We start from the raw sequence: 19,705 nt of genomic DNA, 5'->3' as shown, positions 1-19,705 counted from the left end.
CGCATGCCAGGCAAGCACGCTACCACTTGAGCCACATCCCCAACCCCAAACAGGAAACTTTATTGCCCGAATTCCACCAGTACTCCACGCACACTCCCCAGGAACTCTCCCAGCTCCCCCACACCCCCCCCCACCCTGGGTCGGCGCCTACCCTCTTGGATCCAGAACTCAATGGGAACTTCAAAGTAGTGGGCACCAGAAGGCAGCAAGAGCCGCCCCATTGCTGGACAGTAAAGGTCTATATACAATTGAATACACAGCTTAACATAACCATCATCATCTCAATGGCTGGCTGGCATCACCTCTCAACCACTCCCTTCCGGCAAAATGCCAGGCGTCATCCCTGTGGCCCTCAACAGGTAGGGTCTGAGAACAAGAAGGTGTTCTTAGCAAAACTTTCTGGTTTATAGAGTTTTTTGTTTTTTTTTTTTAACTTAAAAAAAGTATACATATACACTGAGGATTGAACCTATGGGCACTCCACCACTGTGCTACATCCCCAAGAATTTTTATTTTTTATTTTGAGACAGGTCTCAGTAAGTTGCTTTAGGGCCTCACTAAGTTGCTGAGGCTGGCTTTGAACTTGTGATCTTCCTGCCTCAACCTCCCAAGTCACTGGGATTACAAGTATGCACCACCATGCCTGGCTCCCCAGGACTTTTTATATTTTATTTTGAGACAGGGTCTTCTGCCGCAGTCTGGCTGGGCACAATTCAGGAGCCACTTGTCAAAAGAAACAAACTTTATTTTTAGAACCACACACGCCAAACAAAACAAGCTCCTCAGGAAAAAACCCTCAGAGCCCAACTGCCACCACCGGCTTCCCACAAGCCTCTCAACCTCCCCCACTCCTCCTGCTCTTGAGGCCGATTGCTGGGTCGCATGGGCGGAGCCAAAAAAGTCCCCCAATGAGCAGCTCCGTGGTCTGAAAGGGCAGGAAAACAGCCCAATGAGCATCACCGCAGAGGAGCCAATCAGCTAGAAGTTGCTGGGGCCACTGTGAGCCAATCATCAGCTGGCAGTCTAAAAGTTTGCTGGGGCCCTTTAGGCTGTGGTCTCAACAGTCTTCCTTAATTGACAAGGCTGGTCTTGAACTTGCAATCTTCCTGCTTCAGCTTCTCAAGTAGCTAGAATTACAGGCATGTGCCACTGCACCCAGTAAGCAATTGATTTTGTTGCCACCTAGGACCATGCTTCTGTTAGTAAGTCCCTAATGAATTTCACTTTTTGCAATCTTGGATCTCTCTGCCTTTCTTCAATCTCATGACATGTTGGGCATGGTCTTCATTTACTGGGACCAGGTTGTTTTGGAACAGAGTTGAGAGAATCAAATAAGTTAGTTCAAGTAAAACTTAGAATAGTGCTTGGCAAAACTATGGAGATAGAAAACAAAAATCTTATCCCCCAACTCTTTCTGACCTATAGAATGAGAATTTTTATTTCAATTTCATCCCAGGGAGCTTGCATATTAAAGCTTGAGAAGCACTGGCATAGACCATGTACATTAAACATTTGTTGTACTCTATGAACATCCAACATCTTCTAAACATCTGTGTGTGTGTGTGTGTGTGTGTGTGTGTGTGTGTGTGTGTGTTGGGAATTTCACACAATTCTACCTCCAAGAAGTGGAATCCAGAAACTGGCCTTCCCAGCTTCCCTTGAAGCTTGGGCATAGGAATTTGACCTGGGCTCTCCATTCATCAGGCAGAAGCTTTGGTTCAGATGCACACAGCGGTAGAAAGAGGCTGTGGTGGAACCAATATCTGAGAAGTTAGCTGAGGAGGCATCTAATTTGAGGAATATTGTGAGCAATGCTATTAATAATTACTCAGAGGCAGATTATCTTTAAATGCAAGTGTATATTCAATCACACCAATCATCAAATATAAACAATTAATGCAAAAGTGTTGGGTGTGCTGGAGCACCCCAACTAGCATTCAATGCACACTAATTAAACACTATAAGCAAATTACACAATCCTAGGGCAAATACCTCTAATGCTATGTGACTTCTCTTAGCCAAAGAGCAGATATTGTCCTTGTCTTGTGGTTCTCTCCAGCTGATGGCTGGACATCAGGGAATGGTGGAGTTAGTCCAGGGACGGACAGCAAAGCAGCCAGTCTCACCTATGTCCTTGGAGCATATGTCTTCAATGTGGAAGGACCAACAATTTAAATACAGTTCCAAGTTAGTGATGCACATTGGTGATTGGTTACTGCCATATTCAGATACTGCCATGTTCATGCCTCTTTTTCCAGGAGTAATCACAGTCAAAATCTTGTCAATCATTTGGCCCTTGTTTTCTAACCTTCTCACTTTCCTTTTCTTTTCATAGTCTTTTTAAGAATGGTTATAAATGTGAGCCGGGTATGGTGGCTCATGCCTGTAATCCCAGTAGCTGGAGAAGCTGAGGCAGGGGGACGGTGAGTTCAAAGGCAGCCTTAGCAACTTTGCAAGGCCCTAAGGAACTCAGCAAGACTCTGTCTCTAAATAAAATATTAAACGGGGCTGGGGATGTGGCTCAGTGGTTGAGCAACCCTGCTTTCAATCCCAGGTACAAAAAAAAAAAAGTATTTATAAATGTGAACAGTAGAGTGCCTTGTCTTGTGGTGATAGTTTCATATGGTGGTAGTTTCATGGTAGTTGTCACTACCATAGCCACACTGATGGGATTTGGTCACCTCTAGAGAACGTTGACAGTCAAGTTACTGCTACTAATGGCTGATACCTTTCATCACACTTTTCTTGGGAAGACAATAACAGTCTTGAAAATTGAGGACTGGGAAGAAATTTATAACTCAATAAATATGATGATATACCTTGAAGGATATCCAAGGTCATCTTTTATTTGTGGTGCTAGGGAATCAAACCCAGAGCCTTACGCATCCTAAACAAATGTTCTGCAACTGAGCTACACACTCAGCCCTCAAAGAGTTTCTGGCACAACACATTCTTATGCACTGTGGCCACCCTTCTGTCATACCTTCTTATAGCTTTGCTGTTATTTGTAAATTTGTCCGCTTCCAAGGCCATGCCCCTCTACAAGCTGTGAGGATCTCTGGGACCCATACCAAATCTTATGTACGAGTCTTGAATTCATGCTTAACACAAGCCTAGAACACAGAAGGAGCTTGGCATCTACTGACTACATGAATGAGGGGAAACCTCACATTCGGTGAATAGGGCACGGGTCTCCTGTGACAGTAAAAAGCCACCAATGTGCTCTAACTTGAGCAGCAAAGGGATGAAGGAGATAAACGCCAGCCCGGAAATGCTCAGGGGACAAGAAAAGTCAAAGGTAAGGAAAACTGGGCTACTGTAACCCAGCAGGGGACAAGAAGGTGATGCTGGAACCTCCAGCTCTGCAAGTAATCGACCCCACACTTGGGCGGGAATTGGTGAGGAGCCGGGGCTCCCGACACGTGACTCCACTGTTTCCCGGCAACCACAGCCCCGCCCACTTCTTCCCCGCCTTCTGCTCCTGGCTTCCTTACGAGCTCCCCTAGACCAATCGACTCACACAACGTCGCCAGGTCGGATGATAATTGGAGGACTGCTGGGCTCCGTCACTTGGAGACTCCGCCCCTCCCTGTTTCTTCCTGCTTACCAGCGACAGACCTGAGCCGAGCGATCCCAGGTTGCTGGGTAGGTGATTGCGGCAGGTGAGGAGGGCTTGGGGTGTCCAGCATTTTGTATTCCCTGGTCTGAACTGACCGCAGAAAACCAGAGGGTGTAGAGGACCTGATTTGTCGTCACTCCCAGCCAGTCCTTGATGCCAGAGCGACTGAGGCCTAGAGTCTGGATTCAGGGTTTCCTGAGGGGGTCCAGACACCTGTGGCCAGGGTCTGGAGGTGCTCCAGTGAGAGCTAAGTTTTGGTTGGGTGTGTTCAGAGGCGGGTAGGTTCCTCATTTCATCTGGGACACCGTGGCATATCTGTCTCTTTTACCTTGGGCCTTTTCTATGACTGCTGACTGCTGGGCTCTGTCGCTTGGAATTTTTCAGACCTTGCGTTGGGCAACCTTCCTTCCTTATCGCAAAGACTTTTTTTTTTTTTTAATGTACTGATTTTGCAGTACTGAGGCTGGTCTTCCCACATGCTAGTCAAACGCTCTACCCCTGAACTACATATCCAACCCTTTTGGGGCTTTCCATCCAACTGCCTGGGCCACCTGGGTAGCTGGGATTTCAGGCGTGCGCCACCACACCAGACTCTATAAGACCTTTCAGGGAAGGTGTTAATCTGAACTTTAAACATAGCTGATTATGCAAGCTCCCAGGTTCTTTACGTAGTCTTTCCCATCTGTCCTTGCTTGGGCTGTTTTCAGCGACCCCAAACAGGCACAATATTGGATACTGGGTAAAAATATGGGTTTTGGAGCAGCACCAGTCTGGTCTCCAGTCAGAGATTCATCATGTATTAGTAATGTGCCCTTAAGCAGCTATCCTTTTGAACCTGTTTCTCCATCTATAAAATGATGAAAATGCCTATTTTTCAATGTTTCTGTTAAATGCTAACTACCCTGATCTGAGCATTACACGTTGTTTATATGTAGTGAACACTATACCCCATAAATATACACAATTAAAATGGTTATTTAGCTGGGTATAGTGACACACACCTGTGGGTCATCCCAGCGACTTGGGAGACTGAAACAGGAGACAGGAGATTTGCAAGTTTGAGACCAGCTTCAGCAATTTAGCAAGGCTCTAAACAACTTGGTGAGTCTTTGTCTCAAAATTTAAAAAATAGAAAAGTGGCTCAGTGGATAAGTACCTCTGGTTTCAAACCCTGGTACCAAAAAAAAAAAAAAAAAGCCTAATAATTTAAAAGTGAAAAAGATAAATTATAGACCAGCTGCTACATGTAATGAGCAATGGCCCTTGTACTATGAGAGTACCTTCTGACAGACAGTCATGCAGCACTTTTACTATCTTCATGTCTATGGGACTGTGCAAGTGCTTGTCTGGGTTCTGTTGAAAGCAGAATTTAATTGGCTAAGGATAAAGCAGTTACATTTTGGAGATCTTCAGAAAAAAGCACGGCTTTTTGTTCACACTGGAAGCATCCTAGAAATTCCTGTGCGTGTGAAAGAGAGAGAGGGAGAATATATAATATAAGCCAGGGGTGGTGACCCACACTTGAAATCCCAGCTACTTGGGATACTTAGGCAGGAAGATTGTGAGTTAGAAGCCAACCTGGGCAACTTACTGAGACCCCATCTCAAAAACAAAATAAAACAAAACACACACGCAATGTAAAATTTTAACCATTTTTGTGTGTACTGCTCAGTGGCATTTATATCATTATATAGCTATAACCATTATTCAGCTACAGAATTCTCCAAATAAAAACGGTATCTTTAAGAAATAACTTCCCAAGGCTGGGGTTGTAGCTCAATGGTAAGTGCTCGCCTAGCCACGGGTAAGGCACTGGGTTTGATCCTCAACACCACATAAAAATAAATAAATAAAAATAAAGGCATTGTGTCTACCTACAACTAAAAAAAAAAAAAAAAAAAAAGGAAAAATAGCTTTACATTTTCCCTTCTCTCCAGCCCCTGATGACTACCAGTCTATTTTCTGCTTATCAGCTCATATGAGTAGAATCATATAGTATATATCCTTTTGTGTCTGGGCTTATGGAAAGTCCCTTTTTATTTATTTATTTATTGTGGTGCTGGGGCCTTGTGCATTCGAGGTAAGCACTCTACTAACTGAGCTATATCCCTAGCACCTCCCCCCCTTTATTTTTGTTTATTTATTTTTTATTTTATTTTTGGTACCGGGAATTGAACCAGAGACACTTAACGAAGTCCCATCCAAAGTCATTTTTATTTTGAGACAGGATTTTTTTTGTTAATATATTTTATTTTGTCAATGGATGTTTATTTTTAAATTTATTTATATGTAGTGCTGAGAATGCAACCCAGTGCCTCATACATGCTAGGCAAGTGCTCTACCACTGAGCCACAACACCAACCGAGACAGGATCTTGTTAAAGGGCCTCACTAGGTTGCTAAGGCTGTTCTTAAACTTGCAATCCTCCTGCCTCAGCCTCCTCCCAAGTTGCTGGGATGGAAATTTCATGAAGACAAACTTCATTTTGAATAACTTGATGAATGCAGAGCTAGAAAGGAACTCAATTACTCTTTTGACATCTTTGTACATAATATGAATCTGATGGAAGATATTTTAATTTTTTTGTTAAAAGAAACTTCTTAAAATCCTATTACCTTCATTAATGGACAAATAAATATGTGAGTGCCACACATTTATACTGTATTCTTAAAACTAGTTCTTACTTACTTGATCTTCTGTTTTCCAGCTTAAATCCCAAATGAAAATGTTTGAGAGTGTTGACTCTACAGCTACAAGATCTGGCAGAGATCTCTGGGCCGAAATCTGTTCCTGTTTGCCAAATCCTGACGAAGATGTTGCCAACAATGCCTTCTCGGACTCCTTTGTGAATTCTTACCCTACAGGTGAAGGCCAGAGGGAGGCAGAAAACTTTGCAGTCCAGCCAGCTATAAAGCCCTGGGCTCCCTTGCAGGATTCAGAAGTATATTTAGCATCTCTAGGTAAGTTAGCTTGCTGGCGTACTCTCTTCTCTTTTTAAAATCAGAAGCTGGTGGTTTTAGAGGAGCATGTTGAAGTTCTCTTGAATCAAACTTGGTTTCCTGTTCCCTTTTTTTTTAAGTCTTTGAAACATGTATCTGTTAGATGTAATTCTAGGGGTGTTTCAGTTTTGTTATAGGAAAGGATCACCCTCACTTTTCTTGTACATCCCTTGGAGCAATTTTTATCACCTCCTACCTCTAACCATTTCATCTAAATTCTGTATTTTGGGGTTTTATTTATTCATTTGGCAGTATGGAGGATTGAACCTAGGGGTGCTATACTACTGAACTAAATCCCCAGCCCTTTTTATTTTTTATTTTGAAACAGGGTCTTGCTAAATTTCCCAGACTAGCCTCAAACTTGTGATCCTCTTGCCCTAGCCTCCCAGGTTGGATTACAAGCATGCACCACTGCACCTGACTTAAATTCTGTTTTATTTCTTGGCGTTCTGTAGAACCCTCTTGCTTACTATTATTGGCCTGCCCATATATTCAGGTAACTTAAAAGTGTTAAACTTTATGCCATCCTGATAGAAATGCTCATGACCCCAAAGCTACATGGAGATTTCTAATGGTAGAGCTGGAAAAATTGTTATATTATATAGATTGATTGTTGGAAATGGGAAGGCGTGTTGACATAAATTCATTTTATCTCTTATTAGCTATTTTATTTTTCTATATATCTTTATTTTATTTATTTGTTTTTTAAGTGGTGCTGAGGATCGAACCCAGTGCCTCACACATGCAAGGCAAACACTCTACCAATTGAGCTACAACCCCCAGCCCCAGCCATTTTATTTAAAAAAAATGTTTCTTGTATACATTTTCAGTGCCATGTCCTGTGGCCATAATGTAAGTATCTAGAGAGATTCCAAACATAGGAATGAAATTCAGATTGTTCCATGCTAGGAGAAAGAGAAATGTCAGCCTAATTTATTTTTTAACTGATACATAAAAGCATAAAAACTGTACATGTTGCCTGGCATGGTGGTATGTGTTGTAATTCCAGCTACATGGGAAGCCGAGGCAAGATGATTACAAATTTGAGTCCAGCCTCAGCAACTTAGTGAGACCTTGTCTCAAAATAAAATTTTCAAAAAAGGGTTGGGGCTATAGCTCAGTGGTAAAGTGCCCCAAGTTTCAATCCTAGTTTTAAAATATAAAAAATAAATTAGGTCTGGGGTTTTGGCTCAGTGGTACAGCGCTTGCCTAGCATGTGTGAGGCCCTAGGTTCGATTCTCAGGATTACATATAAATAAATACAATAAAGGTTTATTGACAACTTAAAAAAAAAAAGAAAAAGATTTTAAAAGTAAATAAATTAAGGGCTGGGGTTATGGCTCAGTGGTAGAGCGCTTGCCTCGCACATGTGGGGCACTGGGTTCGAACCTTAGTACCACATAAAAAAATAAATAAATAAACAAAATGAAAATATTGTGACCATCTACAACTAGAAAAAATTTTTTTAATCATTTAATTAAAACTACACACATTAATGGGGTACCATGTAATGTGTGTGTGTGTGTGTGTTTTTAATTTATATTTTAGTTGTCGTTGGACACAATACCTTTATTTAATTTGTTTTTATGTGGTGCTAAGGATCAAACCCAGGTTCTCGTACATGCTAGGCAAGTGCTCTACCGCTGAGCCACAACCCAGCCCCCATGTAATGTTTTGATACATGTATATATTATGTAATATTTAAGTCAAGGTAAGAATATCTGTTTTCCTCAAGCATTTATCATTTGTTTATGGTGAAAACTCTCAAAATAATTTCTTCTTATGGTATTCTTTTGTTGCTGGAACATCTATCACAAGACCAAATCTTCGAACTCATAATTTGAGGAAGGAAAGGCAAGCCAGGGAGAAGGAGCTTTTAATGAAGGACGGAGAGAAGAAGCAGAGCTTATATGATTGCTAAGGAATACCTTGGGAGAACAAAAAGAATTTCATTAATGGCATAATGAAGGGAAAAAATAGGAGTAAAACAGTTGGAATGATAGAGAATAAGAAAGATGAGGGAGTAATGTGAAATTTGTGGGGAAGTCACCAAAGAGAATAATAATGCTTGCAGCCATGTCTGAAGGGGTTGAAAGTTCTGCTTTCAGTAGCCAGAGAACCTGCTTAATAATGATAAGGAGAAACAACAACAGTCTGAGAAAGCTAAAGAACCAGATCCATTGGCTTGTTAGTACCATGTGACTGGGGTTATTAGAATACATATATTCTAACATACGCCTCATGGAGATGGTGATGATTTTGATTGGCGAAGATTGACTTGGAAAGTTACAACTCCACTATTGTCATGTATGTAAGAAATAAAAAAAAAAAAAAAGAAAGTTACATTCTACTAAACTTTTCTAAAATCAGTTAAGAAACTAACTGGTAATTAAAATTTCCTTCTCTGGAGAAAATGGGAGCCATTTATGTTTCCTAGGAAAGGGGCTGGGTGACAATGGCAGGCAGGTTTGGAGTATGTAAACATGTCTGTTTCTGCCTGCCCTGTTGAAATCATACCTCCTCAAGAACTCAGCACACTCAGAGAGGGGAAAGTCTTTTGTAGCCCAAAGTATATTTTTCACCATGACAACTAAGGCCAGACAATATGAAGATTATTTCTATTGCCAGATAAACATGTATCAAAGAGAATCCACTGGTAAGAACAATAATTAAAAATGTAACCAGTTAAACATGAGGTATGCATAACCCCTTTTATATCCTTAAGGAAAAAATAAAACCCTTCACTTTTTTTTTTTAGAATTTATTCACACTTTTATTTTTGAAACTTTCTTTTTTCCTTCACATTTTAATATTTATAAACTGTAGGTTTTTTATACAGCTGAACTCTTACAGGAACACAAGTGCTTATTGTTTTATCAGTGGATGTTAGCTGATAGGACTTGTTTAGAAATGAAAACAGGATTGCATTGAATATCATATAAGTTTCTGTTGGTTCTAGGCTTAATGTCCATTATCCCCTCCACACACACAAAAAAGCCATTATTTACCCATGCAGAATCATGCACTGCTTAATCATAACTGCTTAACAGAGATGCATTCTGAGAAATGTGTTGTTAGGTAATTTCAGAATTGTGTGGAAATCATAGAGTATACACACTCCAACTAAGATAGCTATGTTATCAGTAGGCGACATAATCTTATGGAATCACCATTATAGATGTGGTCTGCTCTTGACCAAAGCATCTTTTCTTTGGGGAGGGGATACCAGTGATTGAACTCTGGGGCACTCAACCACTGGCCCACATCCCCAGCCCTATTTTCTATTTTATTTAAAGACAGGATCTCACTGAGTTGCTTGGTGCCTTACCATTACTGAGGCTGGCTTTGAATTCATGATCCTCCTATCTCAGCCTCCCAAGCTGCTGGGATAATAGGTATGCACCACCAAGCCCAGCGACCAAAGCATCTTTATGTAGCACATGCCCATATTATAGTTGAAGAAAAGACTAAATTAAGGAAAAAGGTAAATGATGATATTCTTTGTTGTGTTCTTCAAAAGGGAAAATCTGTTCAACAGTTATACTTAAAATGCAAAGAAGAGTAATTAAACATCTATCATCAGGAAGCCATATGGACTACTCTCGGAGGGATTACAAGATGTTTGTTTTTATTAGGCTCTAACATCCAGACCACAAACTGAGCAACTTTTTAAAATGTTGGGAGATTCTTTTTCTTTAATCAAGAATTTAATCACATAGAGATCGTAAAGGTCTCTTACCATTGAATTCTCATCGAGTCAATTTTAGTGTCTAATGAACCATTGGATCTCTCATCATTTTCTCTAATTCTTTCTCATGAGGTTTGGAAAACCACTCATGTCACTGTAACAAGAAGAAAAACCATTTACTCCTCAGAGACATTATTTTCAAGGAGTCGGAAAACAAACGATAGTATATACATGTCATACCAGGAAAAACAAGCATTCCTTAGAGAGATACCTGCTGGGCTTCTGTGATTTCAAAGAAAACATGCCATTGATTTATTTATGAGAACCCATGGCTTTTCCCTTTTCTTGGGTTAAACATTTATTTGATACAATGCAGGATGAGGACATTATGAAGGAAAAAGAAGTATGTTCAGTTACTTTTTATGTGTCCTTTAAAAATTATCTCTTGTACAGGAAATGTGAATATTTTCATCAGTGAGAGAATTGGTAAATTGGCATTTTTCATTGGTAAATTGGGATTTCATTTCACACTCACTTCCTTTGTTAAGCTCTGTTTTCTCTTCTCTTTAGAGAAGAAACTTCGAAGAATCAAAGGTTTAAATGAGGAAGTCACTTCCAAGGACATGCTTCGAACCCTGGCCCAAGCCAAGAAGGAATGCTGGGATCGGTTCCTCCAGGAGAAGTTAGCATCTGAGTTCTTTGTAGATGGGCTTGATTCCGATGAAAGGTAAATTGATTTCTAGTCCAATTCCAGTCTGTTTCACTGAGAGCACTTCTTCTCTAAAGAATTCAGGGATAGTGACATCTGAGTCCTGATATTTTTTGAGATCAACATTAGTTCTTTCTTTCTTTCTTTCTTTCTTTTTTTTTTAGAGAGAGAGAGAGAAGAGAGAATTTCAATATTTATTTATTTATTTTTTTAGTTTTCGGCGGACACAACATCTTTGTTTGTATGTGGTGCTGAAGATCGAACCCGGGCCGCACGCATGCCAGGCAAACGCGCTACCGCTTGAGCCACATCCCCAGCCCCAACATTAGTTCTTTTGAGCTAAAATCAGCCTTTGTAAGGTTGCTCAGTTTGCTCTTAACTTAGCAGATTTTTGAGAATTTTGCCGTAAAGCCAATACCCTGGCTACATGTTAGTCACAGATTGAATAGAGTAGAGGATAACACATCATATTGTAGCTACTCAATAAATTTGTGTAGACCAAATGAATAAATTTATTAAGCAGCTACTGTATGATGGCACTGTGCTTGGTGTTATGAGTGGGTTGTATAAGAAGTTTTAGCCTTTTAGCAATATTTTTGTTTTTGTTTTTGAGTTTTAAGTCCTCAGATAGAGACAGACAACAAATATATATAAAGATTACCTAACAACAAGAGGCAGCATAAGAGAAGAGCTAGATGAGTGGAAGTGATAGAATGTAGTTTGGAGTTAAGAGACCGTTGAGCTCCTCCTGGCTCTGGTGTTTGTACCAGGGAGGAAGGAAGGGTTTGAATGATACCTGAGGTGGTTTGGATATAGGCATTGTGCCACAATAAGTTGTTTGGTACTTAACACTTGGGAATTTGACTCTCCCATTTAACTAACTGTATGTTCTGGAATAAATAACCTGTGTGTGCTTCAGTTTCCCAATCTGTACAGTGGGATTGATAGCTTTTATCTCATAAGGTTGTTATGAGAGTTAAATGAGTTACTCTGTGTAAAGGCCTTAGAACACTGCCTGGCACATGTTAAGCACAATATAAATGTTAGCTATTGTTAATGTTATCTTCCCTAGCAGAATTTTAAAGTTTGGTAAGAATTTATTCAAAATAAAAAGTAATGGAGGGAGCTCATTAGTACATATAATTTTTATGTTTTATCAATTAAAATAAGAAATTTAATTAAAAATTCATTGGGGAGTGAAAAATTGAATTTTAACCAAAGGTTTATGCTTTTATCAGTTAAAAAAAGGAAATTTAATTAAAAAAATTCACGGAAGAGTGAAAACTTTAATTTTAACCAAAGGTGTTAGGGAAATATGATTTAACCTAAGTTTGCAAGACATCATTAATATTGATATTGAGAGTCCCATCATATCAGATGAAGATGCTGCTGCTAAAATCAAGGACAGTGTGTGAATAAACTTCATAGTTATATTTTACTTTTTAATTTGCAAAGCACTTTCACTTATATTATCTCAAATATTGGATCAGCATGTCCCCAAATCCTTCAGAAATTAGCATGGCCTCTAAGGTCAGGCCGACTACCTTCTGAAGGCTCATAAAATAAAATAAAGTTTGTTCTTTTCTCTCTGAAGGCTCAACCTAATTGAACTATAAACTGCCTCAAACAGGTGATTTGAGGGTGTATAGATTCTGACCTATTAACAATTTGGTGTTTGCTTATAGTCTCTCTCCTCTTGCATATCTCCCTAAAATCCACTTTTGAGGGAAAAAAAAAAGACAAAACTTTCTTCTGTATAATTCTCCAGAAAGAATGATGTTTGAAATCAGAGTAGCACATTTTTGTGTATTTATCCATGCTTAACATAATGGGGCTCTCCCTTTTCTATAGAAATAATTTGAATAATTCTGTGAAAGGAATTGATGAAAATTAATATCCCTATCACACCTGATTCCCCTGAGCCATGGGCATGAGAGTCAGTCAGCCGCTTGCTCCACTCTCTGATGTTTGGATCTGATCCCCATGCCTACAACGGTGGGAATTCTTCTTTCTATCATCCTTCAGGACAAGCACCATTTGTTTTCAAACTTCAAAGTTTATGTTTTAAGTAGAGGTCATTTTTCAGTGGACTCATGTGGGTCTTTGCATTTGTGAGGGCCAAGTAGATGATGCTCCTCCTTGTGTGCTTTTGTCAAAGAAGTAATGGCTAAGAAATCCAGCTGTCCAAAGCACAATTCCTCCATACACTGACAAATGTCTAAAATCTGCTGTTATGGCTTTGGGCTATTAAAGAGCATAGAATGAGGTTTACATTATTTCTTATCATTTATATTTTTCTGTGAATGTCTAATAATTGTAAGGTGTAGGAGCCTGGGTACTTAGGGAAGGTGGGAGGGTGGCTGTGAACCTGACAATCATTCTCTCTCTACATAGGCAAACACAAAGAGCCTTCTGGCATAATGGCCATTCCTTTGTGGGGAACATTTGCAGCTCAGATGTTTCTATCTTGGGGACTTGCTATGGGATGAAATAAACAACACACACACACACATATAGGAAATATTGCACTTGCTACAAATATAAGCACTATGTATATAAAATTGAGCCTCAGATGCCTCAGGTATGAGAGATTTAAAGATGCTCACTTTTCTGCCTCGCTAATAATTTCATATTTATTTGAGTGTTTCCTCCCCTTGACAATTTCTCTCCTCTTCAGTTTTGAGGAAAAAAGGATAAGACTGAGGCATAAGCTCTTCAGCTATTCTCATCAAGCCTCAGAGGCTCTGCTTTTGAAGGGGGCCTGGTGCTGCTTATAGCCAAAGTGCCCACTAGGGGGTAAATTATGCCGTGGAGCTGCCAGGATGCACAGCTGTCAGAGGAGCATCGCTGTTTTCCCGTGTTAGCAGTGAAAAACAATTGTAGGAAGGAATTGGTGGTGGGAGGGAAGGCAATATTTGAGTAACTGAGCTAATCATTAAGTGATTAATCATTGAGGTCTGATACAGCCACCCTTTTCTTTTACTCTTTTGTAGCACCTTGGAACATTTCAAGAGGTGGCTCCAGCCAGATAAAGTAGCCATCAGCACGGAGGAGGTCCAGTATCTGATCCCTCCAGAGTCACAGGTTGAGAAGCCAGAGGCGGCCGGGGACAAGCCAGCGACAGCAGAACAATAAATTACATACACACAAGCTGAGCAGCTGTCTCAGGTCCAGACGGAACAGCAAAGAGCTCAGTGGCAATGGCAGTAAGGAGAAATCCAGGGAGGGTAAAAGCCCAAACCTCCACTCCACAAAGCAAACAGCTGCAGGCCCCTGAGGACTTGCTTGGGGCTGGCATGTGTGACTGTCTTGGATGAAGTGACTGACCCAGTGAGTGCTGGATCAGAATACTGCTTTCCTCTGTGTCTCAGCTTGACTGAGCTCTGTTGCTGGTTAAAAGTCTGATGAGGATCTAGTGAAGGACTGGGTGTAAAAGTACTTGGAGACACTGATGCCCTTGTGTATCATGTTAAGTGAGCCACATTTTTTCTTGCCTCTTCTGTATCCCAAGTATTCCCTTGATGAATTGTCAGGGGTGAGTGGGGCTAATGAGAGTGAAGTCAGCTGCCTTGAATCCAAGCCCATGTGGAGCTTCCATAACAAACATGTAGGAAATAGAGGGACTCTGAAAAAAGAGGCTGGGCTTTTCCTTTGTCTGATTTTTGCCTTGTGGAGAAAATGGGTGAAAGAAGTGTGAAAATGTGGGTGTTTATATCTGTGTATATACATATTTTTATTTCATGCATGGCTTCTCCCCCAATTTCTTCCTGTGCCAGTTTCCAAATTAGATTTGTAAATATGGTTTAATGCTTGACACTACTCCTGAATAGTTCCAAACTTTTTCCTTGTCACAGTTTTCCTGGCTGAGCCTGCACTTTCTTCCTTGTTTATCATACTCTTATTCATATAAACATACAAAATATCTGTTGTCCATATAAAACTTTTCTCATCAGAATAACTGTGTGTGGTGTTGGTGATTGGATTCCTCCCAGAGAGATGTTCCCAGGCAGTGGGAGGTAAAGATAAATGCATGCCAGTGAGGGGATCCGGTAACCTTTGCCTGTCTCCTGTTTTTAACGGAAGCCTCCCGAGGGTGATTCTGAAGCCATGGCCCCAGTGGAGCTTCTTCTGAGTAATAGTTTCTAAATCCCTAATGATGAGCAGAGAGGCTATAAAAATCTTCATTTCCAAATCAAGTATTTGCCTTACCCAGAAGGATTGGGGCTAACCAAGTGATTCCATATATTTGCTTAATGATATAATCCCCAAATGTACATTTTTTTCATTGACTAATGGTATTAGCTTTATTCCTACTGGTGTGTGTGTGTGTGTGTGTGTGTGTGTGTGTTAATAGGGGTTGAACCAGGGTACTCTACCACTGAACTACATCCTCAGCTCTTTTTATTTTATTTATTTATTTACTTATTTGTGGTACTGGGGATTGAACCCAGGACCTTGTGCATGCGAAGCAAGCACTCTGCCAACTGAGCTATATCTCCAGTCCCCTTTATATTTTTTGAGAGAGGGTTTTGCTAAGTTGCAGAAGCTAACCTCAAACTTGAAATCCTCCTGCCTGAGCCTTCTGAGTAGCTGCAATTACAGGTGTATACCACCATGCCCAGTGATCTATGGGTACTTTGAAAAAACAGAACACTAACTATCATCTGGCCTCGGACCAAGCTTGGAGCTGCCGTCTCTGCCTGGGATTCAGATACCATCAGACCTCACACTTCTTCTAGGACTATCTGATGACTTTCATCTGGGTGAATAGGTTTAAAAAAAAAAAAAAAAGACTTGAGATTTTTCTTCACTCTACATGGTAAATTTTTTTCTTCCTCAGTAACAATAATTTAAGGAAAAATAACAATGAGAATCCTAAATATTCTTCATAGGACAGCTGGTCCTAAGGTGGTATGAGAATGTTTCTAAACCAGAAAATAGTGTTTTTATTATTCAAGTAAGAATCTAGCTTTTTCTTTTCCCTATCTCCCATTTTCTGTCTCAGAAAAAGACACTTTAATAGAAAAGTAGGGTATTGATCTAGAGGAAAACCTGGTGGAGGTTTGGGAGGAAGACCCTAGTTCTCCAGCCACCTTCTTGATTTTCTCTTTGGGGAGATCTTCACAGAAAAGGATCCAATGAGTTGTAACTATGGTTACAGTTGGTTTTGAGGTGATAGCTTAAGTGACGACCCTAAAAAGATGAAACCCCATTTTCCAAAACCAAAGTTGATATTAGCTTCCAAAGCTAACTTATTAATTTATAGATTAAACTTAGGCTATTTTAAAGTGGTACTAAATTTGAAACCAAGAGACTTGGGTGCTATCTGCTTTGTGGCTTAGTTGTGGACATAAATAAGTCAAATGACCTCTTTGTGTTCCAGTTCCCTTAGTAATTGGACTAACCATAGGAAAAATTGTATTGGCCTAAAATGCTGATCTGTTTCCTTTGGCCTTTTAAACTCCAAGGAACACCGGTGAGGATTTCTCAAATCAGATTTATGAGTTAGGAGAGCCTTATCACCCAAAACTTTCTTTTTCACTTCTGTCTTTAGTAAAACTGACAGAACAAATGAAGCAATATTTAATGCTAAACTATAGAGACAATGAAGGGTAATTACCAACAGAAGCAAAGCAGCAATGACCTGATACACCCAGAGAAGCTTGGGTTGGAGCCAGGGAGATAAGCTAAGTGAGTGTCACTGTTCTTTCTGGCACATGCTCTCATCACCCAGCGCTTGGCAAGGTCAGTGGAGGAATGGCACAGGCTTATGTCCAATACTTTCTCCAGAAATAGGCCCTGGACGTAGGAACAGCAAGTAAACATCCAACCAGCTGTTGCTGAGGTGGGTCCGTCCCAGACAGGCCTGTCCACCAGGATGATTGCTGGAAGAGGGAAGAATCCTGGAGCCACTCCCTGGCCCTATTTTGGAGTGAGTCCTCCCAGGCTCAGAACAGTCCAGTCCATGAAACAGCCAATATTTTCTTGAAAAACTGAAAACTATCCCAATCAGCTTGGGCCCTGTTTCACATTACAAGATTCAAGATGTAGCAATTATAGGTTTATGGGGCTGTTGGAGCCTCAGAGTGTTTTGAGCCTTGGAGCAGTTTTTTGGATACTGGGGATTGAACCCAGGGATGCTTTACTACAGAGCTACATCCCAGCCCTTTTTATTTATTTATTTTTTATTAAGACAAGTTCTCACTAAGTTGCTTAGGGCCTCACTAAGTTGCTGGGGCTGACCTCAAACTTGTGATCCTCCTGCCTTAGCCTCCCAAGTTGCTGGGATTACAAGTGCACACCACTGTGCCTGGCACAGAGGGGATTATTTAAGGCATCTAATCAATCTTAGTTAAGCCCTTGCCATACTCCAGGCACTGTGCATGGTGCTGAATAAAACAAAAACAAAAACAAACAAACCAAAAAAAAAACCCCTGCCTCCCTACGTAGAATGATAGAGGGGCAGATAGGGCCTATATGACTGACACTGAGGAAATATAAGTGTAATGTGCTCTGAGAGCACCTGGGATGGAGAGGTGAGAGCTGGAGGCCAGTAAGGGTCGGGGGTAGAAAAGAGACAGTGTTAGGGAAGCTGAATGCAGAAAAACGGGTAGAAGCAAGAAGAAATAGAGGAATAAGAGTATGGGGATAAAAGAGAGTTCAAGAAGAGGAAAACAGCAGGTACAGAGGTCTAAGGGCAAAAGAGTTTGAAGGATCAAAAGTAGTTCAGTGTAGCTAAGAGCATAGAGAACAAAGGAGGAAGTGCTGGGTGTGGCGGTGCTCACCTATCCTCCCAGCCATCCCAGTGGCTGGAGAGGCTGAGGTAGGAGGATCAGGAGGATGGAGAGTTCCAAGACAGCCCCCCCAACTTAGTGAGACCCTGTTTAGAAATTAAAAAAAAAATGCTGGGGATCTGGCTCAGAGGTTAAGAGCCCATAGGTTCAATCCCTGGGGGGAGGGGAGGAGGGAGGGAGAGAGAGAGAGATGGGAAGTAAAAAGAGGTGAGGTGGGAAATTAATAAGTTCACTTAGGATGGACTTTATAACCATGGTAAGGAGTTGGGAATTCATTATGGGAGAACAAGGAGTGTTAGGTTTAGATATGAGGTGTCCCCCAAAAGCTCATGTGAAAATAATGCAAGAAAGTTTAGAGGCGAAATGATTGGGTAATGAGATCCTTAACCTAATCAGTGCATTAATCTACTTGAGTGAATTAGGTGGGTTGGTGGAGCATGTCTTTGGGGTATATATTTTTTTCCCTGGTGAGCCAAGCTTGATCTCCTTCAGCTTCCTGATTACCATGTCCTGAGCTGCTTTCTTCCACCACACTCTTCTGCCATGATGTTTTGCCTCAGTTGGGCCCAGAACAATGGAGCCAACCACCTGTGGACTGAGACCTTTGAAACCATGAGTGCCAAATAAACTTTTCCTCTAAAAATTGTTCTTGTCAGGTCCTATGGTCACAGCAATGAAAAAACTGACTGAAACAGGAGCTAATGGGCCATTTTAAAAGGGTCAATGACAAGATCAAACTTAAATCTAAAAAGATGGTTAATGGCTATTATGTGTTTGACCTGATTAAATTAATTTGGGCGTACAAACTATTCACACTTGACTACATGAAGTGTATGTATGATGTGTCTACATGAAGTGATGCAATTCAAGGGCTCATGGTTTTTCTTTGGTTTTATTTTCTATCTTGATTTAAGTTATTATTATTTTTACTGTTATGTAACAAATAGAATCCTGTATGGCAGACTGTATTTTCTGATGATGGCCATGTCAATATCTCACATCCCACAAAATTCATGTTACAGTGTGATGTGGATACTCCTCCACTGAGATGTTGGGTCAAGATTCCCTCCCTTTGAATCAGTCAGACCCATGTAATTGCCTTGATAATAGAGTGTAGTATAAATAATGTGACTTCTGAGGCTATATTATAAAAGATTTGCACCTCTTCTCTTTCTGTCTCTTCATTCAAATGACTTCAGCCTCCCAGCTTTTAAGCCTGCTGGGTTAACACCAGTAGGTGAAATGAGAGACAAGTGGCCTCTACAAAGCACTTCAGATTCATGAGCAAAATAAATGTCATGGCTTAAGCTATTAATTTTGGGTTTGATTTGTTACTTAACAATAGACAACTGATAACCATGATCTAAGTTTCAGATTTTATGTAGCTAATTTTAAGTATCTTTTTTGTGCAGTCCCTTTTTGTTTCTGATGGCTATAGAATTTTAATACCTGTGCTGGCTGCAGTATAGAGAGAAGCAACATCAGATGCAGGCATCAGTTATAAAGATGGTTACAGCTATCTTAAGAAAGAGATGATAGTGACTTGAAGACTTCTGTGTCCACTTAGGATATAGAATGCTACAGGAAAAAAATGTCACTCACACTCTAACAATGAGAGAAACAGCCAGATAATCTATCTAATCATAGTTTTCCTTGAGCCCACCAGAACCCGAGGTCACAGGCAACCAAGTAAAACCTCTCCAAGGAGAGAGATGAACAGCCCGAGGTCACAGACAACCAAGTAAAACCTCTTCAAGAATAGAGATGGGGGGCTGGGGATGTGGCTCAAGCGGTAGCGCGCTCGCCTGGCATGCGTGCGGCCCAGGTTCGATCCTCAGCACCACATACAAACAAAGATGTTGTGCCTGCCGAAAACTAAAAAATAAATAAATAAAT

At 40.6% G+C, this 19,705-nt stretch overlaps 1 protein-coding gene across 3 annotated transcripts; it reads left to right on the top strand.

Moving 5' to 3' along the window:
• Positions 1-3,577: 3,577 nt before the first annotated feature.
• Ccdc32 (coiled-coil domain containing 32) lies at positions 3,578-18,682 on the top strand. 3 transcript variants are annotated; one of them, XM_027926063.2, is made up of 4 exons: positions 3,578-3,662; positions 6,327-6,579; positions 10,877-11,033; positions 14,009-15,304. In XM_027926063.2, exons 2-4 carry the CDS (start codon positions 6,339-6,341, stop codon positions 14,148-14,150), a joined length of 540 nt encoding a protein of 179 aa, XP_027781864.1. In that variant the 5' UTR covers positions 3,578-3,662; positions 6,327-6,338; the 3' UTR covers positions 14,151-15,304. The 3 variants fall into 3 exon arrangements, with proteins under 3 accessions (XP_027781864.1, XP_071464193.1, XP_027781865.1); XM_071608092.1 differs by lacking the exon at positions 14,009-15,304 and adding an exon at positions 11,230-12,604; XM_027926064.2 differs by having other exon boundaries at positions 3,583-3,645; positions 14,009-18,682.
• Positions 18,683-19,705: the final 1,023 nt, after the last annotated feature.

This window comes from Marmota flaviventris, chromosome 2, assembly GCF_047511675.1.
Source record: "Marmota flaviventris isolate mMarFla1 chromosome 2, mMarFla1.hap1, whole genome shotgun sequence".
Classification (NCBI taxonomy): Eukaryota; Metazoa; Chordata; class Mammalia; order Rodentia; family Sciuridae; genus Marmota; species Marmota flaviventris.
Note: the sequence above shows the minus strand (reverse complement) of the source record. Positions and strands in the feature narration are given on the sequence as shown.

Excerpts from the sequence above, each read along its gene's own strand:
- Ccdc32 (XM_027926064.2), top strand. The coding sequence starts at position 6,339 with ATGAAAATGTTTGAGAGTGTTGACTCTACAGCTACAAGATCTGGCAGA. Across the intron at positions 6,580-10,876 it reads AGTATATTTAGCATCTCTAG|AGAAGAAACTTCGAAGAATC; the intron begins GTAAGTTAGCTT and ends TCTTCTCTTTAG. Across the intron at positions 11,034-14,008 it reads GGGCTTGATTCCGATGAAAG|CACCTTGGAACATTTCAAGA; the intron begins GTAAATTGATTT and ends ACTCTTTTGTAG.